The 26502-nt window shown below is 33.8% G+C and overlaps 4 protein-coding genes across 6 annotated transcripts; 1 reads left to right on the top strand and 3 right to left on the bottom strand.

Moving 5' to 3' along the window:
• Nucleotides 1-872: 872 nt before the first annotated feature.
• LOC118348070 (cyclin-dependent protein kinase inhibitor SMR9-like) lies at nt 873-1984 on the bottom strand. The gene has a single exon (XM_035689000.1). It carries the CDS (start codon nt 1608-1610, stop codon nt 1182-1184), a length of 429 nt encoding a protein of 142 aa, XP_035544893.1. The 5' UTR covers nt 1611-1984; the 3' UTR covers nt 873-1181.
• Nucleotides 1985-3820: 1836 nt separating this feature from the next.
• On the bottom strand, nt 3821-7337 carry LOC108980398 (G-type lectin S-receptor-like serine/threonine-protein kinase SD3-1). 2 transcript variants are annotated; one of them, XM_018951307.2, is made up of 2 exons: nt 6756-7337; nt 3821-6406 (listed from the first exon to the last, which is right to left on the bottom strand). In XM_018951307.2, exon 2 carries the CDS (start codon nt 6393-6395, stop codon nt 4119-4121), a length of 2277 nt encoding a protein of 758 aa, XP_018806852.2. In that variant the 5' UTR covers nt 6396-6406; nt 6756-7337; the 3' UTR covers nt 3821-4118. The 2 variants fall into 2 exon arrangements, with proteins under 2 accessions (XP_018806852.2, XP_018806853.2); XM_018951308.2 differs by having other exon boundaries at nt 3821-6397.
• Nucleotides 7338-12941: 5604 nt separating this feature from the next.
• Nucleotides 12942-17265, top strand: LOC109007212 (zinc finger CCCH domain-containing protein 30-like). The gene is made up of 2 exons (XM_018986788.2): nt 12942-13143; nt 14336-17265. Exon 2 carries the CDS (start codon nt 14355-14357, stop codon nt 16527-16529), a length of 2175 nt encoding a protein of 724 aa, XP_018842333.1. The 5' UTR covers nt 12942-13143; nt 14336-14354; the 3' UTR covers nt 16530-17265.
• Nucleotides 17266-20253: 2988 nt separating this feature from the next.
• On the bottom strand, nt 20254-25869 carry LOC109007215 (protein DETOXIFICATION 42-like). Of its 2 annotated transcripts, none has more exons than XM_035688813.1 (14): nt 25738-25869; nt 25529-25625; nt 25118-25239; nt 24411-24626; nt 24049-24221; nt 23655-23790; nt 23051-23147; nt 22832-22932; nt 21972-22135; nt 21335-21406; nt 21146-21262; nt 20953-21048; nt 20632-20753; nt 20254-20499 (listed from the first exon to the last, which is right to left on the bottom strand). In XM_035688813.1, the coding sequence occupies exons 2-14, from the start codon at nt 25603-25605 to the stop codon at nt 20364-20366; spliced, it is 1629 nt and encodes a 542-aa protein (XP_035544706.1). In that variant the 5' UTR covers nt 25606-25625; nt 25738-25869; the 3' UTR covers nt 20254-20363. The 2 variants fall into 2 exon arrangements, with proteins under 2 accessions (XP_035544706.1, XP_018842337.1); XM_018986792.2 differs by having other exon boundaries at nt 20254-20435; nt 25738-25867.
• Nucleotides 25870-26502: the final 633 nt, after the last annotated feature.

The raw sequence follows: 26502 nt of genomic DNA, 5'->3' as shown, positions 1-26502 counted from the left end.
GGCCTGAAAAATCATGGGAAATTTCACGTCGAGGTTAGAAGGCACTGTCAGTGACTCGGTGGCGAAAAGGTTGGCTGGAAAGCGCAAAATTAAGAAGAATATTCAATCAACATGAGATCGCGTTCGAAATCAACTTTTTCTCAACTATTTTCTTTTTATTTCAATTTTCATTAGGTCCACCCAAAGAGAGAATTTGTTTTTCCAACCAACACGAGAAATAAGATACCAAGAGAATGGCATTAAGGTGGGATTTGGATAGTAAGATGAGATGATATGAGATGGTTTTAGATAAAAGTCAAAAGTTAAATAAAATATTGTTAGAATATTTTTTTAATATTATTATTATTTTAGAATTTGAAAAAGTTGAATAATTTATTATATTTTATGTGAAAATTTATAAAAATTAAAATGATAAAATGAAATGAAATAATGGATTGAGATGGTTTTGATATCGAAATTGAGTTATACTGAACCTATAAATTTATTCTTGATATATTAAGCTACATTTGAGATATCCGAGGTCAAAGTTTTCAAAATAAAATATTAGATTTATGATGTAACAACGCTCTAAGGGAGACCCAAATCACATATTCACCTATATTTTAAAAAAAATTATATTTGCAGTTATGGAGTGAGTAAACAATTATTTTGAAAAAGTAAGTAAACACAAGATTTATATGAAAAAAAATTATTTTTTTTAATAGTAAATCTCACTCTTTTTTAAAATGATTATACGGTGCTTGCGTACTTTATAATTGTACGTAACATTACTCTATTTAAAAAGAATTAGTTGATTGATACAATTGGAATTCCAATATTAGATCTATTATAAACAACAAGAACTTTTCATTGTCAATGTTAAAGCTCATACACAACTAGTCTTATTGCCAAGTATGGAATATGACACATGATGCAGAAAATGCATAAAACAAACACATAAAAACTGAAGTAAGTACTCTCGAAAAAAACTCCAACGAAGCATGGGCATGCATACAGATCAAACACATATAATTTTAGTAAGGAAACAAAAGATCATAGAGCTAATTAAAAACTGCATGCATTTGCCATTAATAATTCAAAAGATGAGCATCTTTCTGAACACTGAGGCCGTACGTTGCAATATTAAGTTCTAGATCATCATGATGAGTCACCTCTAAAGTCATAACGTCCAATATCGATTGTCAGATTTTCTGCAGTGCAACTCCCGCCGGGATGTTCTGAAATGCTAAGAAGAAGAAAAGCTCTATATCGGGAGGAGCATAAAATGCTATAGGAGATCTATTTGAAACGTAGCTTGAAGTTACTCTTCTCTTCTTTGGAGCAGGTGGACATGACGATGAGGAGATATCGGGTATTCTGAATCTTCGAGCCTTTGGTGTGGAGCAGCCATTAATAGCCACTATATCTTGATCACTATTCTCATCCTGCTCATGGCTGTTGATCATCATGTTCCATGATTCTTTGGAGCTTGAAGCAGGAGTACTAGTACTAGTACTCATGCAAGCACAAGGCAAGGCCGCCATGGATGTACTTTCTTGGCCTTTTGATATGGTCTCCTCGCACTTGAACAAGGCCGGAGTGCAGCTGCTTGAGGCAGATAGCCGTGCCATTTGAAGTGCTGGATATATGAAACTGGTGCTTTAGATTTATCAGAAGAAAAGTCGAAAAGTACAACCTACTATGCTAAAGTTGATATAGAAAATGGCCCCTTTTTTGGATTCTACTAAAACTCAACTAGTGCAAGCACAGACACCACCAAGTCACTAACACTTGAAAGCTGACGGAATCAGCAACAAAAAAAACTTCCAAAACACCCATTTAACTATTTCAGATCTTCCATGGAAAGCAATAGGAGGGATTCAAAAGTAGTTTCTGCCATCTATAAAATAAAGTAAATGCATGCAAATATATAGTACTAGCTATACGCGAGCTGATCGATCATAACTACAACTACTACCACTAGAAGATAAATTTTATTCAAAAGCTCTACCAAATCCTGATAAGATTGAAAGCGTTTTGGACACAGAAATAACGGAAATTATACACATCGTAAATCAAACCACCCCTCATCCTATTCCTTGGAAGTTTATATGATTGCATGCACTGTATAGAGGGGGCAGAGAGAGAGAGAGAGAGAGACTTGCCATTTAAATATATTTTCGTTATCTTGATAGGGTTAGATATATGTAAGTTTCATGTCTCCTCTCTCCTATAGACTTGATAGCACCCACCGCCCACATGCCATTTGGTCTACCTGTTATGGATAATCTACTCGATCCGGTCTTAAAAGGTGCTGCTGGGTGCGTATTCTGTGATCAAGATTTTTTGGAGTTTTTATTCAAATTAATTAAGCCTCAAATAAGAAAGATACATGCTCATTATAAATATGATAAAATTCATTTTAAATGTATATCTCTCTTATTTAATATCTTTTTTGGTATTTCACCTAATTATATATATGATCCTTAGCTGCATAAATCATGTGAATTTATGAATAACCAATCAAAAGAGGGTGGAATCTGCCAAAAGCAAAAGTAAATCTGCTAATTAACATACATAAAAGAGTCCTGCTATAGCCGGTAGCTTTTTCCCAATCTTTATGTAAAATAGACGTAGGAGGTGTTCAACTTTGGAAGGCACAATGATGATCGGCGATTTAAAAAAAAAAAACAAAATACTGCAGAGCCCACTGGGAGGAATATAGTACCACAAGCCCGTGAAGCAGCCCCTCTCTCTCTTGCTACTTGTCATTTTTACATATCATATTTATTTTTAATATTTTTTAATTATATTATTCATAAATTAATTAATTTTTTTTATACATCACCCATATATCACGTAAAAAAAATTAAAAATTAAAAATTATGTTTAATATAGTACGAAGATGATGAGTAGAATTATATATATATATATAAATATAATATCAGTTTTACACTCAATTGCAAGAATATTCATTTATTAAAAGCTATATTTTGGCATAAACTTGTTTAATATTTTTCATTCTACCCTGTTTCGGTGGATAACTTTTTACATTTAAAAAAAAAAAAGAGTGTGTTTTCTGGAATAATCATGAAAGCATATTGGAAGAATCGCAGATATGCTTATTTTTATATGGTGAAATCATTTTGGGTTCACCAAATGACTTTCATGATCTCCATGAAATTATGTAATATTACTCTCTTTTATTGCTTTATTTTTAATGATTTGGTTTGGAATGAATGGTTATAAAAAAAAAACACCTTTTTGAATTTAATGACCAGAGTTGCTAATATTCCTAATTTCCCATCATAGCAGACATTGAATTGAAGTTGCATGTATGTATCCCACGTTCCAACCAAAATATTGGTTTGAATTCACATATAAAATAAGATGAGATGATTTTAGATGATAGTTAAAAAATATTATTAAAATATTCTTTTTTAATATTATTATTATTTTGAGAGTTAAAAAAATTAAATTTAAATTTGAAAAAATAATGAATTGTTTATTATATTTTATGTAAAAATTTAAAAAAATTATAATAATAAAATAAGATGAAACACTTTTCGAATCCAAAAAGTTCCAAGAATGGCATTGTTTTCCTAGACACCAAAAGTTCCATGAATGGCAACAAAGGGAATCGCCCCTAATGTCGTTCCATTTAATACATTTAGAGCGCATATATACTTTCCAGAAGCCATCTTCAAAGTTCGTCAGAAGCCATATATACAGTCGTAGGTTAACTGCAGCTAGTTTCTGCTTCTTAAAAGCTTAAGATTACCTCTGGATAATCTCCCACCAAACAGAGCCATATTAGACATAAACCCCAGAAAATAAAAAACTAAGAAAGAACTCTACCTTGAATATCCAACCGATTTGCATGAAGAAAAATCATGTAAAAGATATTGCAAAGTCATGAAAGGGTGCTCAAAGATCTCATTAAGTACATTCTTTTCTTAGCAATATCTTAAAGCCTCACATCAGTTGGGACGAAGGGGAGGGGGGACTAGGCATGCCTGTCTCAAACAGATTGTCATCATCCTGCATTGTTAGTCCTACTGTACATGGTAAATGAAAGGAAAAAAAGAACACAACAAACAATCCACTAAAGTCAACTGAAATTCTTTTTATTCCAAGCATTACTCTGATGAATCTTCTTCTACTTCGACTGGCCTCCGAAAAAAAGGAGGTGGTGGAGGATCAACTGTCAATGTGCCTTCTAATACCTTAACCACCTCTCCCATAGATGGTCTCATAAATTCGTTGCTTTGAAGACACCAAAATGCAACTCTCAATGCACGTTCCAGCTCCTCCAAATTTGCCCCACTATCAATAGCTTTATCTACTACATTCCCTGCCTGTCCCTCCATCCATTCCTTATAGGCCCATTCACCAAGGTTCTCAACTTCTCGACACCCACTGACCAATCTCAATACCATCTCACCAAAATCCTTCACATCCTTTACTGCAGAAAAATCATGGTCTGATGCCTCACCATTTACTCTCCAAAGACCAAATTCAGTCACCTTAGCCTCTAGATTTTCATCTAAGAGAACGTTTTCACACTTCAAATTCCCATGGCTTACAAACTCCCTACACCCTGCGTGCAAATAACAAACAGCCCTTGCCACACTTAAGCATATGTCAATCCTCTTTCTCCAATCCAGCCTCTTACTCAATTTAGAATCTTCAATGTATCTCTCCACAGAACCATTCTTTACATACTCATAAACCAAAAGTCTGTGACTTAATTCACAACAATAGCCCTCCAACTTCACAAGATTTTTGTGGTGAATATTTGCAATTTTTGATACTACACTACGGAACTTTCTTTCTTCTATGTTACCTTTCAGGTCTTTGATTGCAACAGGTTGGTTGTTCGGTAGCATGCCTTTGAACATCTTCGGTCCCATTTGGCACTTGAAATTCCCTGTAAGGTCCTTGAGTTCAGAGAAGGATAACACAATTAACCCCTTTGAGTTATGGCCTGTGTAAGCTAATAATACTCTCTTCCGAATTGCAGTTCTTCTTTTGTAGATGAAGAAACCAAATACAAACTGAAATACAAAAAACACAGCCAATGTGCCTGACGACACTCCAATTAGACAAGGAATGCAATGCTTATAAGACTGTATGGGTGGAGAATGAGCAGGGGAGACTACGTTGAGATTGGGATTAACAGCTAAAGGATCTGAACATCTCTTGACAAAAGATATTGAGCGTACAGAGGGGCCCGAATAACCAGTGACATACTGAGTTCTCTTCAGTCGGCATTCTCCTGATCCATCATTTGTGAATGTTGCAACTGTACAGTGTGGATCATTAACGCACAAGTTTTCACATTGCTGTAAACTAGTTAGGATAACTGAATCTTCTGGTGGGTATATCCCATATAGATTGGTGTGCTTATACACGATCATATTGGAATTTGATTGGCACTGCTGATATGGAACTAAACATTTTGAGTTAGAGTCTGTTGTAACTTTAAATGGACATTTACAGTCAGAGGACCCCGTTGAAGTGAGGGCACAGATACCACGCTGTCCACATGTTGCAAATACGTTGCACTGGTTCTCAACAGCTTGCCAGACCGATCTCCAAGCATGTGATGCTTCTGCCCAAGAGTATAACCGGAGATTACCATCAACATCCAACCGAAGAAACCGGTATTTTACAGAGTCATTGTGATCTTGTCCAAACACTGACCAAACAAGTTTCAGTCTATGGTCGCGGAGTTGCAGGGCTCCGCTAGAGGTCAGGGAAGCAGTGACATTTGAACTAATGGGGCTTCCACCTGTCCAGTAGACAACATGACTTTCCCACCTTAATTGTAGCTGGCCAGAAGCATTTACATAAAGACTGAAGTAACTAGACGTTGAATTTCTGCTTGCAGCTCGAAGTGTTTGAAAAACAGATAATGTCTGTCCTGGAAGAAGAGTGTCGGATGGAGTATCGAAACTCTGCCAGCGGACATCTTTCTCGCTGTTCAACAGAACAAGATTTCCATCATCACGAAGAACAGCTGAAACAACTGATAACATGCTTGTTTGGCTGGTCCAAACAGCCATTCCCTTAACTGAATCAAACAAAACCAGTTCCCCATTCTGGCTAAGCTGAAAATAAGACTTGTTACCGACTGTGACATCAACGCCAGCAACCCAGATAACCTTCCTTTCTGCAACCGGAATAGAATCCGACTTGAAACAGATCCCTATGCTGTATTGATTAGGTTGATCCGGGAGGTCAAAGAATCCAAGCGCAAAATCACCGTTGGATGAGACCCAAAAGTTATTCTCAGCTACAGAAAGGTTTGAACCCAAGGGAATTTGCCCAACCACAACAGTAAGTAGCGAAAGCCCAATAGAGAAACATAGCAGGAAAGGCGAGTCGAGTGGAAACATGTCCCGTCTAAGCATATCTGAATATGCTTAAGAGATGCAGAAAATAAACAGAACGATCAGTTTAACTGCTCCTCATAGTTCATTTAGACTATGTTACAGCTAATTGAACCTAATTTCAAAATAAGCACAAAGTAGGAAGAGCTCAGATTTCCGACACAGAGCATCATGCAGACTATGAGGGAACAAGAGTTCAAGATAACCACCACTTCTAGCATAAATTATGGGTACAAAATCAAACACGTTGAACCACATTTCAACATTTATTAGGTACGACGAGGTGGCAGTTTTTCCAAGTTTCAGTCTCAGACAAACAACACTCAGGATGAACCAAACTGCTGATTCAACAGGAAACTAAAAATATTCAGAGTTTGGTACCTGAAAAGATAGTCAAAGTCCCAGAAATTCAAAAGGGCCGCCGGGAAATGCCACCACCATGACCCTCGCAAACGGCAAAACTATCCAAAGCTCTCACCTTTGGGCCCATAGCATTATATTTGACATGCGAAACCAATAAGCGATGATTTGAATAGCATATAACCTACTCAAGTGAGGACTCGGGTTACATAGAGTAAAAATTGGGCTGTGAAGGAAGGAACAAGGAAAATGGTGTATTTTTTTTTTTTCCTCTCTAAAGAAAAGTGGGGATGGGATTGAAAATAATGGGTCTGGGATTGAAGTCGAAGAACTTCGATGTACACATGGGACCCAGAAATTAGGCCAATGGGATGCACACTCAGGCAATGCAATCACTTTCAAGGCTCAAAAGGGTACGGGCCTTTTCAGTGATATTGCAGGCATACCAGCTGTGAGAGACAGAGGAGAGGAGTCGCCGGGTAGGTTGGAGTTACAGTACAGGACGTATGGGCACTGTGTCGAGGCAAGCAAATCTTGGGTCACAGAAAAAAGAAGGGATTTTTATTCTTGAAACGGTCTTTTGCTTGCTTCATCTTTAGATTTTCAAAATTTTTTTCCATCAGGTGACATTATTAATTGAAAGTTTACACTGAGATAAGCTTCTAGACAAGAGACCGCCTCGAATTTCGAGACCGTCGGGCGAAGGAACATGGACTCCGGCTCCACCAAAAGGTCCAAAACACCTTTACCTACAGTTTCCCATGCTTTTGCCAATTAAAAACAAAAAACATTAAAATTAAAAATTCCTACACACCTTATAGAAAGTAAAGCTTTCCTGTACAATGGTATTTCCTGAAATATAGATTCCTCAAGCGATAGAAACTAATAATGAGAGATATAATAATTAGTACTTGATTAATGGGTTACATACACAGTGTTCCGACCAAACACATCCACACCACATGACTGCTGAAACAGATTACTGGAGAAATCCCTGCTGTCTTCGAAAGAAATATTTGAAAAGCATGGTTATTATTAAAATGAAGTAATATTTACGAAACGAGAAGATAATTTCTCAAAGGTATCATCATCAATTAAAGTGGGAGGGGGAAGATAGATTCTCTCCTCTCTCTTTTTTGAAAGGCACATAAATTAAACTATGCAAAAGGCATGTTGCGGTGCATGCAACGCAAGAAAGTAGCTTTTCCTGCTCTCGAGTTCTCAATTGCAGTGGACCCTACGCCTACTTGCTAATTCATACCCATGCGGACGATGAAACAAAAGCTGAAATATGTATTAAAGCTGATTCATAAACAATTTCTTTTTCAACTGCTCCCTTATAATATCAATATATATATATTTAAATAAGAATTATTATTAAAAAATGTTATTTCTTATAAAAATCTTTACAAAAGATTTATACATCTTAAAACTGTAAAAAATTGTTTAGATTAAAAAATACTCTCAATCAATCTCATTTGATCTTATCATTATAATTTTCTTAAATTTTAACATAAAATATAAAAAATAATATAACTTTTAAAAATTAAAAAATTATAATAATATTAAAAAATAATATTCTAACAATATTTTACTAAAATCATTTCACAATCCAAACAGTTCCTAAATATAATTTTTCATGAAAAATTCTATATATCATACTATTATCTTATTTTCATCTTACTAAATAATATGTAATATATTTATCATTATTGAATGATTATTTATTGTATATTTTTTTATTATTTATTAATTATAAATGTGTTATATATTATTCGATATAATCAAAATAAAAAGAAAGTGTGATGTATAGCATTATTAAAAAATAATAAGCATTATTTTGTTTCTAATTGGAAATGAAATGTTATACATTTTTGGGCTACTAAAATATTTTACTTAATTTGGGAAAATTTTGAAGGAAAGAAATGGCAAAGTTGGTAATCAGGGAAACGAAGAACGTCTTATTGGGTCCTACGTACGGCTTTCTAGTAATAGACAACAACTCTTATTGTGTATTATATTGATGAATGCCACAAAAAATTGTGATTATTTGAGGTGGAGGTCAGCTCACTGCGTCTCATGTGAACTATATATCTGTCATCCATTAGTACCGTAATAATTATTTCGTCTTCTTTAGCTTTTCCACCATCGACACCTCCTTACTAACCTTTGGATTCCATTTATCGAAATGTACTAGGTCACAATGTTTTGAATATCTTATGGAAAGTCGTATCGGTTAAAATATTAAAATAAAATATTTTGATATTAATATTATTTTATATATTATTTTGAGATAGTCAATATATGAATAAATTATATATAAATTATAAATAACTTAATCTGAATAGAAGGTCAAAAAATAAACTTGTAATTTGAAAAAAAAAATGGCAGGCTGAAATATCGGCTAGTACCGGCCAAAATATAGGCCAGTACAGGCCGAAATTGAGGTCGATATTTGGACCGGTACAAAACATATGGAGTACCTAAAAAATTTCAACTATACCGGTCGGTACGGTACGAAATTTAAAACTTTGCTAGGTCAGTCACTTTCAATTTATTTGTAGATAAAATATAAGATTCATGTGAAAAAAGAAATAATTATTTAATAATAAATTACACGATATTTATGCACTTCACGATTGTATGTAAAATTATTGAATACTTTATAAAAAAAAAGATACTACTAATAAATAATATTTTTTATTTTTTAAAGACAGATCTATTTTTTTTATAAAGACTTATATGTAATTTATCTATTTAAACTTTGTATAAATCATTTCTTTATTATTTTATCCGAACAGCATTGATAATTATTCTTACAGTTGGGCTTACTCTTTTATAAGTGAGTGTAGACTGTAGTTGGTCTGATTCTTGGATTTAATGATATAGTTGGGCTTTAGGTACTTCAATTTCGTTTATAATTGGTTAAAGATCACTACGTGTATAAATAGTGCATTTTTATTTTGTAAAAAGGCTTTTGAATAATTTTATTACAGAAGGTTATATGACTTTTGTTATTGAAAATATCTATAACTTACAATGAGACAGAAATAAATACATTGAGTATATTTTATAATGTTAATTAAATATTTATTATTATTTACAAAATTCACTTGAGTACCCCTATTTCTCTCTAAATTAAAGTTCGATAAAAACAAAAATTCTAAAGGATCAAGTCCTAAATCTAATGATATTTTCTCTATCTTCTTCCAAGCATGGTCCTTAAATTTGACTTTTTGTTATTTCTCATTTTCCCTCAACTCTTTCTACATAATAACAATTCCTCATAGGTTTTTTTTTTTTTTTTTTAAACGAGAGATTTCGAATCCAAAACTTCTATTTTGGAGGCTCGAGGTTTATAAATAATCACCCGTCCATTTTTTTTAGATAAAAAAGGCTAAGATACTATCTCCCATAAATTTCTGAAAATTTTTAGACTTTTATCTTAAAAAATATTCTATCCAAAACCTTGCCCTTGTTTGTTTTTTTCTTTGTCACTAAAGTTAAATTAGATTTTTTTTAATCATGATTTGCATCAAAATAAATAGAAAATGAAAAAAATTTTGCTTAAATAAAAGTTCTATTATAATAAATATTAAAAAATAAAATAAAAAGGTAGCAAAAGTGAAATCACGTCAAATGTCCATATCTGTGTTGAAAACACACACTTGTCAGGCAAGGGAAGTAAATGTTGAAAAACAGGAGTCTCGGATTATCCCATTTTCTCTACTTTCCAACAGTCCTCACTCGATCTCGTTTTGTTACACATGTGATGAGATAAGAATTAAGGTACAAAATTTATAAATAATGGTGAGGTAATTCGAAAATAATAATAAAAAATTTTGAATTAAATTTAATGTTAAATTATTTTTTATATTTTATTTAAAAATTTAAAAAAATTATAATAATTTAGTAATAATTATATGAAAATTTAAAATTAAAAAATATTTATATTTGAATGGTATTTAAATGTTAAGATAATGAGATGATTTTAGATGGTCTCATTTCATCATATATCAACATTTAAACACCACTCAAATATATATTTTTTAATTTTAAATTTTAAATTTTTTTATTTAATCATTAAAATTTTTTCAAATTTTAAAATAAAACACAAAAACAATTCAAATTTTGTTTAATATCAAAATAAAAATAATATTAAAAAATAATACTCTAACAATATTTTTATTTTATAATATTTTTATTCAAAATATTCTCTCATTTTTTAAAACTCTACAAAATATCATAACTTAAATTATTTTACTATTATTTATAAATTATTTATTTTTATATCATCTCATTCTCTAAACAAATATTATCATCGCTCAGGCCCAAGTCTCCTGTCCGAGTATAACACACAAATACCTGAATATTTAAGTACAATATATTCCCTTTCACTTTATGTTTCAGTCAACTGGGGCGGCTGCAAAAGGTTTTTTCTTTCCAATTTTTGTTTTCTTTTTCTGCATATTTGATTTTATTTTAATAAATAAAGTTCAAGGTTTTAACTTTTATTTAAAGTTATAATAAATACTGCTATCTCATCTTATATTATATTAATATAAATAGAATAACGATATATTTTAATTATTTTTTACAATTTTTATGTAATTATATTTTATATTAAAAATATAATATTTTTTATTTTTATTTTTCTTATCATCTTCTTATCTTTTTATAATATATTATCTTCTAAAAAAATAATATTCATCAGATGGTTTTTTAATGTGATTTGACGCCACAATTAACTAGAATTGAATCTTGTCTCAGGCCCGCTCTTGTGCAATTAAGGTATAATTTGAATTCGAAAATGAATTGAGATAATTATAAATAATAATAAAATAAATTATAAATAATAGTAAGATTTATGAGTTAAAATTGTTAAATAATAAATAATAATAAAATAAATTGAGATGGATTATAAATATAAATAAAGTGAAAATATATATTATTTTAAAATTATCATTTTATTTCATTTTATTTTATATTTTTTAAATATAATTTAGAAATAAATATTTTGAATTCTAAACTTGTATTTCGAATGATATTTTTTTTAAGAAAATATTTTTTATTAATATTGTAAATTTTTTATTTTTTTAAATATTTATGATGATTAAAAAAATTACATAAAAAAAGATGAAAAAAATTAAAAAAACGGTAGATTCTCAAACTATATCTCTCAAGAAATATAACAGTACTTTAATTTAAATATAAAATTTTTAAATCAACCATTATATATATTTTAAATTTTTAATTAAAAAATAATTTAATTTGTTTAAATTTTAAATAAAAAATAATATTTAAATTTTATAATATTTTGCATTTAATTTTTTTCTTTATTTTTAAAAATATTTAATTATAATTTATAAAATTTTAATCTTATCTTATTCTAGAACAAGCAGCTCCGATGTCTCTGATTGGTGGACGCCAGCATCTTCTTCCAATCCAGTCTATTCGACCACGCAGACGAGCGCATTCTCACCGGCTCGGCCCGGTCACTTCAACCCGATCATTAGCTTTACCAGGAAGTCATCCCCGTACCTTTCACCTCCCCATCCAGTTTCCCAGGGACACTTCCAAAGTGCGTTTACGCTGGGTAGATTAATTTCACCTGCTGAGCAGAACAACGCGCTTCATCAACGTGTAGACGATCTATTGGTTTTAGCGAGCAGTGAGTTGCGATGGATTGAAGCCAGGGGCATTAGGTTACATTTTGGATTTGTGAGGAGGATGCACTAGATTTCTATCTCTCGGAATTTAACATTCTTTAGGTTGAATTTCCACAGAATTTGACCCCGAAGACTGGGTTAAATTATTACAAATGCGTCCTATTCGTCTACTTTCTTTCTACTGCTCGAGCACCAATCGATCAACGAATATTTGCCACGTCCGCACACTGTGGCGTGTCTATCCAAAAAACTGATGTCGGAATGACTTTTCTGCCATCATCGTATTGCGTGGCACGATGCCATTGATGAGTGTAAAAGCACAAGGTGCAGCACGAGAATATTCAAATCCGTGCTCAGTGCGTTTTGCCTTTTTTTGAATTTTGAAGTTTATTTTCTATCGCTCTTATAGGATAGGCGATTATTTCAAAACACCCGATATATTTATATATATATTTAACAAAAAAAAAATAATTAAAAATTTAAAGCCGTGGATTTATTAATTAATATATATATTTATATTTTCCATGAGAAAGCAGAACATAGTAAATGGAGATGGAAGAAGGAGAACAAGCATCTATCTCTGTCCCTCTTTCGCTTTTCTTTACAACTTTGTCGCTCAGATAAGTTTTCCCACAGATTTTCTCGGAGTCCAGTCACTCTTGCTGCAAAGCGTTTAGATCTGCCTCACGACTCAACTGCATGGTGCTTGCTTCGCTTCCTTAACTGGAAGAAAAAATCTGGTAAGATTCGGTCTTAGCACAGTGCCTCTCCACTCTCAAATTGATTGTTGACTTGTCTTGGTATTATTTGTGCTTGATCTCTCTCTCTCCGTCCGAACCCATGTGGTATGTTCGAGTGTGTGATCACGTGGAGGAAGATAGTCTTCACGAGTAGTTTCTAGTTTTGGTGTTTGCAAGCTTTCAAATTCCTAGCTAAAAATAGGTAAATGTTTGGTTTGAATCAGAGTTCATTTGTCTCTGATCCGTGCTACGGTCCTTGGAAGTCTGTGTGATTATATTGGCTGCTATGATTGTGGTCGTTGTTTCTTACATGCTTTTAATTATTGTTAATTTTACTTTCTTTTTTTTCAAGAAATATTTCTCCTTTTAATAAACATTTTGCCGGACATAATGACTCTTAGATTTCTTGAAAGATCATCCCTTCAATTGTTTCTTTGATCTCTCCGTCTGATGAATTGTTTTGTTTTTTCAGTTTCAGACTTGAAAGATTGAGTCTTTTGATTTTCTTTAACCTCTGTTTGGACGTGCAAATTAATCTTTGTCTTACGTTGTTTGGGTTGCTTAGTTTAGTAACAAGGAACAGTGTTCTTCGTCTTGGGTCCTTGACAGTGAAAAACGCCAAGTATTATTCATCCCAATAAAAAATAATTTCTTTACTTTTCTTACAATTCTTGGAAGCCGAAAAGATAATATGTTTCGTCTTTATTTTTTTCCCTCAAATTCTTTCTTTTGGACTCATGGACAGAACAATAATTCCAGGTCGGCTGCACCGAAGAAATTAAGTTTGTGTACTATTTGTCACCGGTTGGAGAATCTAGATCAAATAGAAATATAAAATCCAGAACCGGGATTCATATGTTTAACTCACAAATTGCTTATGTTGCCTATTAGTTAAATTTTTTTTCATTGTCCTGTACTCAATCCTAATCTATGCCTGATTTTAATATTTAAAATCCATTTCTGCTTGTCGTCCGTTCTTGTACACCCTCAGAAGCTATTACAGTCCAACCATTTGCCTTTGTTGGTTTCTTGTGATTCTGATTCAGTTTTTTTATACCTTTTCTAGATATTGTTTGTAAGGGGTTTGTGCTGGCAATTTCGTGGAGGGATATTTATATTATGTTTCTAAGCTTTTTGGATTGAATTAATACTGATTGCAAGTCTTGAACCTTACTGTTGTTATTTGGTTCAGACGTCCAGCAAATGAAAGTATGTGCTGTGTTTCAGAGTGGTTAAAATTCAGTTTGTCCCCAACATTAGCTTCTATTTCCATTGACGAAAGTAGACCCTCCAACATAGACATGATGAACCACTTGACTGTTGAAACGGAAGATGCTTTTGCTAGTTTGCTTGAACTTGCTGCTAACAATGACATTGAAGGCTTCAAAAGATCGATTGAGTGCGATCCTTCTGGTATTGATGAGATTGGTCTGTGGTATGGTCGTAAGAAGGGCTCAAAGCAGATGGTTTATGAGCATAGAACACCTCTGATGGTTGCTGCTACATATGGAAGCATTGATGTCATGAAGCTGATCCTTTCTCTGTCCGAAGCTGATATAAATCGATCCTGTGGACTTGATAAAAGTACTGCCCTTCACTGTGCTGCCTCAGGTGGGGCTGTAAATGCTGTTGATGCTGTGAAACTGCTTTTAGCATCAGGAGCTGATCCAAATTTGATAGATGCCAATGGCCACTGTCCAATTGATGTTATTGTTGTTCCACCAAAGCTCCAAGATGTCAAATTGACTCTTGTAGAACTCCTTAAAACTGACGGCTCTAATGTTGAGCACAAGCTGACAATAGTAACAGGCACTTTGAGTTCGAGTTCGCCCCCGCTTTCTTCATCCCCTGAGAATGGATCCCCGTCCACTGCAGATTTTACTTCTTCACCAACAAAGGTCAATTTTAGTGATCTCCCTGTATCTTCTGTGTCAGAGAAGAAAGAATACCCTGTTGACCCATCTCTCCCTGATATCAAGAACAGCATCTATTCGACTGATGAATTCCGAATGTATTCATTCAAGGTGCGGCCTTGTTCGCGTGCCTACTCTCATGATTGGACCGAGTGCCCGTTTGTTCATCCAGGGGAAAATGCTCGAAGAAGGGATCCAAGGAAGTTCCATTACAGCTGCGTCCCTTGTCCTGATTTCCGAAAGGGGGCTTGCAGGCGTGGGGATATGTGTGAATATGCTCATGGTGTTTTCGAGTGTTGGCTGCACCCTGCTCAATATCGAACCCGGATTTGCAAGGATGGTACCAATTGTGCAAGGAGAGTCTGCTTTTTTGCCCACACTGCCGAGGAACTCCGGCCACTATATGTATCTACTGGTTCTGCTGTTCCCTCTCCACGATCAAGTACTTCTGGTGCCACAGCCATGGACTTTGCTGCAGCCATGAACCTCCTACCTGGCTCCCCTTCACCATTCACTCCACCCATGTCTCCATCTGCTAATGGCATGTCACACTCTGCCTGGCCCCAACCAAATGTCCCAGCCTTGCATCTACCAGGAAGCAATGTTCAGTCCAGTCGCCTGAGATCTTCCCTCAATGCAAGAGACATTCCTGCAGAGGACTTTGATATGTTTCCAGATTTTGATTTGCAGCAACAGCAGCTCTTAAATGAGTTTTCTTGCTTCTCTCAACCATCTATGAGTTCTAATTCTCTGAACCGTTCTGGTCGGTTTAAGACACTAACCCCTTCAAATCTTGATGATCTATTTTCTGCCGAGAGTTCATCTCCTCGGTATACGGATCAAGCATTGGCTTCAGCTGTTTTCTCCCCAACACACAAATCAGCAGTTCTTAATCAATTTCAGCAGCAGAGCATGTTGTCCCCGATCAATACAAACTACTCCCCGAAAAATGTTGATCATCATTTATTGCAGTCATCCTTTGCCGTTCCGACATCAGGGAGGATGTCTCCCCGAAGTGTGGAACCTATATCACCAATGAGCTCTCGGGTGTCCATGTTAGCTCAACGTGAGAAGCAGCAACAGTTTCGCAGCCTCAGCTCACGAGAACTTGGCTCGAACTCTGCTTCCATTGTTGGATCCCCTGTAAATTCTTGGTCTAAGTGGGGATCCTCAAATGGTAAGCTGGATTGGGCTGTTAGTACAGACGAATTAGGTAAGCTCCGCAGGTCATCTTCATTTGAGTTTGGGAACAATGGAGAGGAGCCGGATCTATCATGGGTTCAATCGCTTGTCAAAGAATCTCCAACTGATATCAAAGAAAAGCTTGCAACGCCTGTCTCAGATGTTGCTGCTACTGCGTCGGCTGGTGAGGGTCCAACTATGACCTCGCAAATTGAATCGGTTGATCATGCTGTTTTGGGAGCATGGCTCGAACAAATGAAGCTTGATCATCTTGTGGCTCAGCAAAATTGAAGTCATTCTAACCGAGCCTCGAGGTAGTTAACAACAGATTTTAGTAAAAATAACAAGTGCCTGTTCCAGATTTTGTTGGCGGTTGAGTGTGAGAAGAAGGTAACGGCAAACAAAGGAAGAAAGCAAGGGAGAAGTTCGAAAAAAAGGGGGAAAAAAGATTCATTTACGCCATTTATTTCAACAGAAATTAGATAGGGTGAGAAACCGTCTGGGTTACATTCAGAAGAATGAACCAAGAATGAGTGTTTCTTTTTGGCTTCCAAATTTTAGGCAGCATATATTTCTGTCATTTTTTTTTGTTTCCCATCAAGAGAACCGTATTCGATTGGAATGAAAACCAGATTCTATGTTCCATCTTTTTTCCTTTTTGAATAGAATAATGCTAAAGCCAAGGGAGTTGTGCACAAGAATAAAAAAAGGGGAGGCATTTTGGGTACTGTTCAAGAGGGTCCTTCCGTAGAGTTTGAAATGTTTTGGGGTACCGTCCTTTCGAATCACCTCTAGGAAAATGCAAGAGGGTCCGTCCTCCTGTAGTGCGTAAAATGTGATTTGTCTGTGGGGGATGAATGCAGAGCATGTTGTTTCTGATGTGATTTGGGAACAATGATGTGGGTTCGGCTGAGTGGGAACAGATAGGCTTATGGAGAAAGTTATGATTCTATAATGATGTGACATTTAGTTAAAGCTGAACTGACATTGTTACTCCATTATTTTAGCCTTTCTTTCTCCTTTTATTTATTCATTGGGTTCTTTCTTTTGGTGCTAATCCTCTTGTTCTATCTAAATTGGAAGTGGTTTGTGATGATGAGTGGGTTTATCAGGATGGCCTGCCTCGGACCTCACCCTCTGGCGGATTCCAAATCCCAGTAGTGGAGTGGGGGTTGGAGACTCTGTGGAATGTGGATGGTGATTGTCGATGGGAAAAATGCCATTTAGTAATTTAATATTAGATCATATTCTTGGGTAAAGCATTTTTAGGATCTTGTGAAAAACATTACTTCTTTTACCGCAAGCGCCTAAGTTTGTTGCTTCGTTTATGTACTTTTTTATTTTTATTTAATAATTAAGAAAATAATTTTTATTGTATTGATATATTATTTTTTATTTTTTAAATATATTAAAAATATATAAAAATTAGAAAAAATAAATTTATAAATTAACATAATTTTACATGACTAGTTAGATTTATTTTATAATAAAAATAAATTTACAATATAATATACCATATCAATTTTTTTTATGAGATTTTTTTTTTTTTTTTTGTAATTAAAGCATTTTTCTTTAAGATAAATATCTTAAAAACCATATCATCACACATCTTTCTAGATTTTCTTTTTATTTATATAGTTTTAACGATAATATTCTCTTAGAAATGGACTCGAGAGAAATTTTAGGCCATGAAAGGAAATTATAAAGAAAACTATTTTATAAACTTATGATTTTTTCAGTTGTAAATTTGTTTTTAATATTTTAATAATTCTATTTGTCATGACTAGACATTTCTGTTTATAAAGATTTTTCTAATAGTGATATAATTAGTTGTTTTCATTAGATGCCGTGGCTACATAACGTAAGGTTCCATTCCACATCTTTGATGGATTGAAATAATTTTTTATGAATTTCTATAGCCTTTTTTATTATTAATATTTTGAAGTGCGACAATGACCCTATGGAAGATTGTGGAAAATTCTCGTTAATAATATTTTTATAATCTCTAATATTAGAATAAGAAGAAGAAAAAAAAAAGACAATCAAAATAGGAAGAATGAGAAAAGTGGAAAAGACGACACTGGATGGTGGGTTCCTTGTTGCAACGATTTTGATGGGTGCTTTTTCATTGTATATTCTGTTGAAAGATCATACGAAAATGATGAAATTTGTGTCTTTTTCTCTTGTTGCAGTGTCTGTTAATAAATAGAAAAAGTAAAGTTCTATAAACTTTGAATTTGTTTATATTTTGCTCTTTTTAACACTTAAAAGTAATGAATGAAATAAGATGAATGCTATGCATCAATTATTATTTATTCTCACGCTTCATATTTATAATTTTTTTATACTGTGTAGGGTGTTGAATAATGACTAATAAAAAATTTTCACGGAACAATAGCGATCATGTATAATATTATAACTTTTTTTTTTTTTTTTTCTGAATCTTATCAGTTTCAGTTAAATCAGTTAACGTTATTTTTAATTAATTTAATAAAATTTAAATAAAAATTCATTTAGATTGTGACACTTCAACTGATATAATTAAATATGATAAAGTATAAATATAAAGCAGGTTCATGCAAATAGGAGAAAAATAAAAAGAGTGAAACTTGCTTGCTAAGTTCTAACCTCTTCCTCGCTCTCACACTTTCGTTTCGTGTCTTCTTCAAAATTTCACTAACGAAATCCTTGAAAATAACTTTGAGGAAAAGTAACAAGAAAAGAGTTACCATGAAAATGGTTCTTGGCAAGTTGCTTTTAGGCAAAGTTGTAAAAAGAGAAAATAAAAAAAGCAGAGGGATTCTGCATGCATGCTGACTTGTGGATTGGTGTCATCTTCTGCATCATTTCATCGCTGAGCTGAAGATGATTGATTTGGACCATTATAAAGGAAAATTTAAAGGTTGGATACATATTTCCCTTTTACTTTTTTTTTTTTAATCGTAAAGGGGTTGTGCCAATGCATTATTTAGCGTTAACTTCGTGTAAAGTTTTGTTTGTTTGTACGATATTGATCATACAAATCAGAGTGCAATGCGTGTGCCAATTTACACGTTGAATATATATATATATATATATATATCATGTTGGCCTTTTCCAATATACTGAACTTGTAGAAGGAATTGAGTAAAAGAGGATTAGACTAATGGAATAATTTTAAAAGAGTCTTATTATACAGAAATTTCACATTTTGTACATTATTTAAAAATACGTGACTTTATTTTTTTATCTTTATATTTCAGAAATATAAAGGTAAATGATAAAATTATATATTTTTAAGTACTTATGTTTAGAATTTTTTATTTTAAAATATCAATACTATTCTTTAATCTTATTTTCTATTATCTTATTTTTTTAAAATTTTTTATTATTGGTAACTCAAGACAAAGCGCCAATTATATTGATGTCACGTCCACGGAACCGGGTCTATTGTCATTTAATGACGGGTATTCGAATGACTTTATATCTCAACCACTTCATGTCCATGAGAGACTTAAAATAGGGCATATTTCAAAATGTATGATTCTTCTTGAAACCATTTGAACACATTTTGTGCAATGAAAGGCAAGAGTAGTCTGTGGTGGACATTTTGGTATGACAGATATGTTGGATTCTGGAGCTCAAACTCATACCATTTTAGTTTGTTGTTTTTCATTTCGCGAGCTCTCTCTCACTTTCTAGGCATTTTGAGGGATGTTGCCATCTGGGTTACCTTTCTGAGTGGGAACAGCTACCATGCAAGCCTTTGCTCAAAGTATAGCAAAAGTGAAACAAAGTTATTTTTGGGTACCATTTGCACTAAATACTCTCTAAAAATTGAACTGAAACTTCCTAAAACATAGAGGAGGGGTATAGAAAGTAGGTGTGGTGGTTAAAACATAGACACCAAACAAGGATATACCCTATCATAACCTTAGGTTTCGTGAACCAAAATAAATAACTCTGTCCGAGGAAAATTGCACACCCCATTGTTTTAATTTTTAATTTTTTTTACGAGGAAACACCAAATTTTCAGTTAAAGAAATGGGAAGCAAATACCATTATATTTTAGTTGGAAACATGAATCATCCTATTACAGCATGAAGGCCTTGATTACCTGAATTCAGGAAAAAAAAAAAAAAAAATCTATGTACAGAACATCCCATAGGCAGCTATAATTCCCTGAGAAATCTCCATGGTCCTGTACCAGTCCCTATCCTGCAAAGTTATAAGCGTGAACGTTAAGTTCAACTGAATTCTCCTCAATACTTGCATATAATTCCTGTTAGAAACCATATTATAGCAAATAAGAAAAGAAAGGAAGAAAGATGAAAGCATGCATTTCTTTCCAACTTGACAAAAGATGCAAGAGATTAAATGATTGATATGATAGTCTTCTTGCAGAAGTAGTTACCTCCAAAAGCCAGCCAATGCGCGCAAACTCATATAGATAGACAAAGCAATCCAGATTCCAATAAAGCCATGACTTGATGATTGTATAAATAAGCACGTTATGCTCACTAATGCCACCAAAACCTGGGGACAAAGTGCAAACAGAGATTATATGAGAGAGTGCTATGGATAAATTTATTTCTAAAGGAAAGTACTGAGGGTAGAATCTTCCAACCTCAATGGTGGCTTAAAGATTCAGTAAGAAATCAAACTAAACTTGGCGGGAAAAAGAAAAATGGAAAGAAAAAATCACATGGAGCAAACAAGGGATTTGAGGACTTGCCATTGAGTAAGCAGAATATGCAAAATCGGAAGCACCATAGTTGATTCCATCAAAAACAAATGCTAAAGCATTGATAGGTTGAGTCACCGCAACAAACTAGCAAAATAAAATAAAATGGTCACAACTAAAAATTATAGGAATCATGTGAACTGGAAAAAGAACATTAATGTGGTTCGAGAGAGAGAGGGATTACCGGAATGCTTAGACCTATAAGTTGCAGAACATTGATGTCCTGTGTAAATATTCTGGGGGCAAATTGTAATACACCTACAACGATGACCGAGAGTGATAGCCCCAAAACCAAGCCCAACTGCATTATAGAACCATAAGCAATGCAGAATGTGAGAAGCCATATTAATAATAATCAAAAAAACCAGCATACCTGCAAAACACGAGAAGCAGTGGTTGCAGCCTTGTTGTAATCCTTCTTTGCGAATGCACCTGCAAGAATTGCCTGAGAAAAGGTGTCACCACAGTCTGTCATGGAGACAATTCAGAAAAGGGCATGCTTCTGGATAGTTTGGTATGAATCAAGGTAACGATGATAAAAAACGAATTCACACACAGCCAAGCTAGACACGTCTAGATTCATGCTTTAGAGACAGTTCAATTTGTATGATATTATAACCAAGCTCAAAAAGAAAAAAAAAAATGGAAATGAAGTGAGATGTACATGATTCTTAAAAAGTCAGATTAAGCATTTTCCAATAACTAAAAACAGTCTGAGCCACAGAAACCTTTTTCTGGCTATTTATAAATGATGATATTGAGTGAAAGTAAAGGAAGAAAAGGGGGGTGGGGCACCTCGCTCGAAAAAATATAATATTCCAAGTTTTTATGTATTCTTTTGGGTATAAGCTTATGTATTGTATGAAGTTCAATGTATTTTGTCTGTAAAATTATCTCATACAAGTTTCTGTCCCTTGGCAAGTTGAGCATAGGTCTTTGTATACATATGTGTGAAGGTAATGATGGTAGTTGGATCCTTGCATTTGATCGAAAAGTATTATGAATCTTACTTGTCCGGCAACAGCCAACCCATCAGCAAGCAAAGAGGTTGCCAGCCATATCTGTAGGCAAACCTGAAAGGCAGCCATTGCTGTTGATCCCTGCCTTGCAGCCAATGAGGCTGCCAGGGTCACACAGCATGTCACAGCTATGACCCTCACCAACAACATAAATCCTGAATTCAAGAAAACAAAAGGTGCACCCTGATCAACAGGATAGTGTACTACAATAATTTCTTGTATTTGATTATAACTTGCACAGACGTGTGCTTTAAGGATAAGGTTGTGAGGGAAGTTGTAGGTTTTGTAAACGTCCAATACAATTTTGTATCCTTTTATAAATATTATGAAACACAGTGCCAGATCCAAGAATGAATTCTTATAATACTTGTTCGCCCACAGAAAGCAACATTGAATATAACAACATGCATTTATATACGTACGTTGTACAATTCTAGAGTTAATGCAAGCAGAATGGTAGCTGCTTCTTTTCATCATCTATTGACAAGTTCATGTAATCAAGTTTCAGGCTATAACGATTTCGTTAATTCTCCATATAACATAAAACTTATTTCCTCAAAGTCCTAAAATTCATGAAATAAAAAGTACATGCAGCACTTGAATGATAATGGTAGCTGGTTCTTTTCATCATCTATTGACAAGTTCATGTAATCAAGTTTCTGGCTATAATGATTTCGTTAACTCCCCATATAACATAAAACTTATTTCCTCAAGTCCTAAAATTCATGAAATAAAAAGTATATGCAGCACTGACATTCGAATTTGTAGGAAAAAAATAATTTGGGGAATACTAAAATAAGAAAGGCATGGATTCTTTTCCAAGTCATGGAAGAAAATTTAAAGACACTCACCATTGCTAAGAAAACGGCCAAATTGAAGATCGTTTATACTTGGAGCTAAGAGATCAACTTCTTTCAGTAATCGCCACAAGAGAATCAGGGAGATTAGGTACCTATAAAGATCAGATGTCAAATGACAAATAGATGTGAGAGACCTAAACTATTAACACATCCTAGCCCAGAGTCAGAAACAAGATGATGGTAATTAATTAGCACAAATGTGATACTTACTGCGAAATAACATGAGCAAGGGCCGCTCCACTAACCCCCATACGAAGTATGAACATAAATATCGGGTCTAGAATGATATTTGCTGCATCTCCCACCACTATATCAAATTTAACAAACTATTTGATAAGATTTATCTGCGACCGAAAATGCCAAACATGGAAGATTTTTTTTTTCTTTGAAGTGAATTAAACAACAATTAATACATAGAAGTTTATTTATCCTAGACATAAATACTTATATTATATATATATATATATTTTTCGTGGCAATTACATTACATACATGCGACAGGTTGCACATTAAAGTCTCCATTTTTTATAAATCTAGCGCTTACCACCTAACTTTGCAACTATTTAAACATTCTTCTGCAAATTTAAATTTTCATAATCCTTAGGCACAAATTCTCAAAACAATCTTCTGTGTGGAACAAAGGCTGACACTTTTTTAAATTAAAGGGATACTTTTTCAAATCCTAAACCACAACAAAGTGTCTTCATTAGATTATCTCCATATGACATTCGAATGCAGAGTAAGTTCTGTTAATTTGTTAATACTGCATCAATGATGATGGAAATGCAAAAGAACCCAAGATGAAAAAACTTACTGGTAGCATATAACGGAGTTTTTGTGTCTTTAAATCCTCTAAAAACCCCTTGCATGGCCAGAGAGAGAAGAACCGCTGGAGCACCAAGAGACCTCAGTGTCAAGTATTGTTGGGCCGGCTTTAACATGGGAGAATTCTACAGGAACAGAATTGTGATGTAGTCATTGTATGCAGATTACAATAACTTGAATATTGGAATAACAAATGAAGCTAGATTGATTGGGAGCCTATGGGTGGGGGAACATGAGAGCCTTATGTGCTTCTCCAATGCAATACTACAACTTCGAAGGTATGACTCGCAAATTTTCTCCAACCATTTTTAGCAAGCAAATTATATACAACGGAACTCCAACGAAAGTGAAGTGATACCTAGCACTTCTAAAAGAAAACTTACAGAATCTACACCCATATAGTTCAATATTGGCTTAGCAGAAAAAATGAGGAATAAAGCTTGTATGAGCCCTAGCAGGCTACCAACAACCAATGCTGATGAAGCTGATGGAATATGCCTTCTATCATCTGTTCTCCTGTAACTTTTGGTAAGGGTTGATGACTTGCACGAAGACTCTGTTTTTAAAATAAACCAAGATCCATAACATGTTAATAGACGAGACTAATTCACAAAACTTTACAGGGGAAGAATAAGAAAAAAACTTGAAGGATATTGGAATTTCCATAAGATGGCAAATACTCCTAACAATAATACTAACATGTACTTTAACAAATACAGGAGGGGGGAGAAGAGAAAAGGCACACCAACTTGAGGTATCAACTCTTTCATTTCCATCTCCAGATCGACAGCATAACCCTTTTTGAGTACTTCACTGTCATCTGCTTCCATACTCAATCTTTCATTAGCATCTTCCTCAGCTACAAAAGATGTTGTAACACTGACAAGTGGAATTATTGCTATCTTTGATACTTGATTGAAAACAGCAATAGAAACTCCTACAGCAGCAAGCTCCACAGCACCTATATGAATAGTAGCCTGGTGATCAAGACCAGAACCAAACAGTGATATAATGCGGCAACCTAAAATAGCCCAATGTTGATCTAGGGAAAAAGTTCTCAGTTTAGAAACATGTCACGGGTTGAATAAGAATTAACAATACCATGCTCATATAAGGAGAAATGAGTGTCATAATACAGTAATGCGATAAGATAGATGCATATTTACACATATATCAGTTCTCTAGACATTAAGGAAATATTTTCTATAACACCATATTATGAACCAGTATAATAGATATACTTCAAAATCTGGTGGAGTCCTTACTACTAATTTTCGTATATGTATCTGTTGTTCCCTTTGGAACACCATAAATAGAGGTCTACTTCTAGGATGCATAGCATCGCCTTTTGCACAAGATTCAACAACTTGAACACAAGTCAAAAGGGTAACAAACACCATGCAGGAGGTTTGTGAAGTAGCAACTAAATAAAAAGGAACATTAAGAACTAACCTATGCGTCCAATGAATATAGTGTCTATTATAGAAGCAATAGGGTCGGTTGCTAAAGCCAGAGCGGTTGGGAGTGCGATCTGCATTATTTCCTTGCCTATATCATCGCTTCTGAAAACATTCCTGGCAACATTGTAAAGTTGCAAGTTTAACGTTTAAATCAATTAGTCGGGCAAAAGAAAGAAAACATTCGAATCAATTCACTATTTCAATCAAAGATGAATAATAAATAGAGGTTTTAGGGCGCAACTTAATCATGAGAAACAGAAGGAAAAAAGACCATAGTTCATTCATATTAGGTTGAAAACAACAACTGCCACAAAAATAACAACACAAATGGCAGTACGATGACAAAGAGCAAAAAAACTTGAAAAACTCCGAACGTTAAAGATATTCAGTCATTGTATAGCACCTTGTGTCTTTGAAGAGTAGAAAGAGGGGCATCTTGCCAATGCTTTTCCACAGCCACGAAACCGCATCTAAAGTCATGACTGGAATGGCGTTTCCACCTTCAGCAGAGGGAATCAAATTCGAGTGTTTCAAAAAGAGAGATTGATTTACAAATGGAAGACGCACAAGAACTAAGAACAGAAATTCGTAAATGAACGAAAGATACTTAACTGGGAAGTAGATGCGTATAGGTATTCCATTTCAAAGAGAAAGGTGTGATCCGGAATAATAGTCTTACCCCAGATAACGAGACACTACGTCGACCTACCCAAGTTCTGAACACCCGGCAAAACTATACATGCATACAAAAATAATTCAGCTTCGAATGGTGACATGCCTGAAAATGACACGGGCTCTTCCTTTACGGGGGGGTGCATTGACCAAGTCACATTCTGGTTTTTAAAATTTAGAAAAAACCTACTATGCCGCCTAATAGTTACCGTTCTATTTGACCGCTCAGTAAATTTGTTTTTTGTTATTTTACTTAACGATGAAGGCAGTAATTTTAAGAGTATTGTATATTTTTTATTTTTTAAAATATTAAAATATATTAAAAAAATGTAAATAAAAATAAAAAATAAAAAATTATAAAAATAACTAGAAATAACAATAAGGACATCAAGCAGTAGAGTAGCGATAACAATGACCTACATATGAACTATTTAAGACATTTTTTCGAATTTCACCCGTTGGGCAAAAAATGATTTTGGGTAGCATAAATTATGAGAGCTCTCTTAAATTAAAAGAAAAGAAACAGAGAAAAAATGTCTTTTAGACACTATAATAGATTAGAAAGTATAATCAAAGAATGATTAAAAGTGTTAATTCTCGTTGAATATAAATAAGAAGAAAAATGATTTATACAAATTTTAAATAGACAAATCTCATACAAATCTTATAAAAAAGTAAATCTCACCTAAAAAAAAAATTATTCTT

The sequence above is a fragment of the Juglans regia genome, chromosome 3 (assembly GCF_001411555.2).
Source record: "Juglans regia cultivar Chandler chromosome 3, Walnut 2.0, whole genome shotgun sequence".
NCBI classification, from domain to species: domain Eukaryota; kingdom Viridiplantae; phylum Streptophyta; class Magnoliopsida; order Fagales; family Juglandaceae; genus Juglans; species Juglans regia.
The sequence above is the reverse complement of the archived record's forward strand: the minus strand, read 5'-3'. Positions and strand labels throughout refer to the sequence as shown.

Bases quoted from the DNA above. Each gene is read 5' to 3' on its own strand.
- LOC118348070 (XM_035689000.1), bottom strand. From the start codon at position 1,610: ATGGCACGGCTATCTGCCTCAAGCAGCTGCACTCCGGCCTTGTTCAAG.
- LOC108980398 (XM_018951307.2), bottom strand. From the start codon at position 6,395: ATGCTTAGACGGGACATGTTTCCACTCGACTCGCCTTTCCTGCTATGT.
- LOC109007212 (XM_018986788.2), top strand. From the start codon at position 14,355: ATGTGCTGTGTTTCAGAGTGGTTAAAATTCAGTTTGTCCCCAACATTA.
- LOC109007215 (XM_035688813.1), bottom strand. From the start codon at position 25,605: ATGACTTTAGATGCGGTTTCGTGGCTGTGGAAAAGCATTGGCAAGATG. The intron at 24,222-24,410 runs GTGTGCCTTTTC...TTTTAAAAACAG, and splicing joins AGAGTTGATACCTCAAGTTG to AGTCTTCGTGCAAGTCATCA. The intron at 20,754-20,952 runs GCAAGTCCTCAA...CTTTGTCCCCAG, and splicing joins CATATTCTGCTTACTCAATG to GTTTTGGTGGCATTAGTGAG.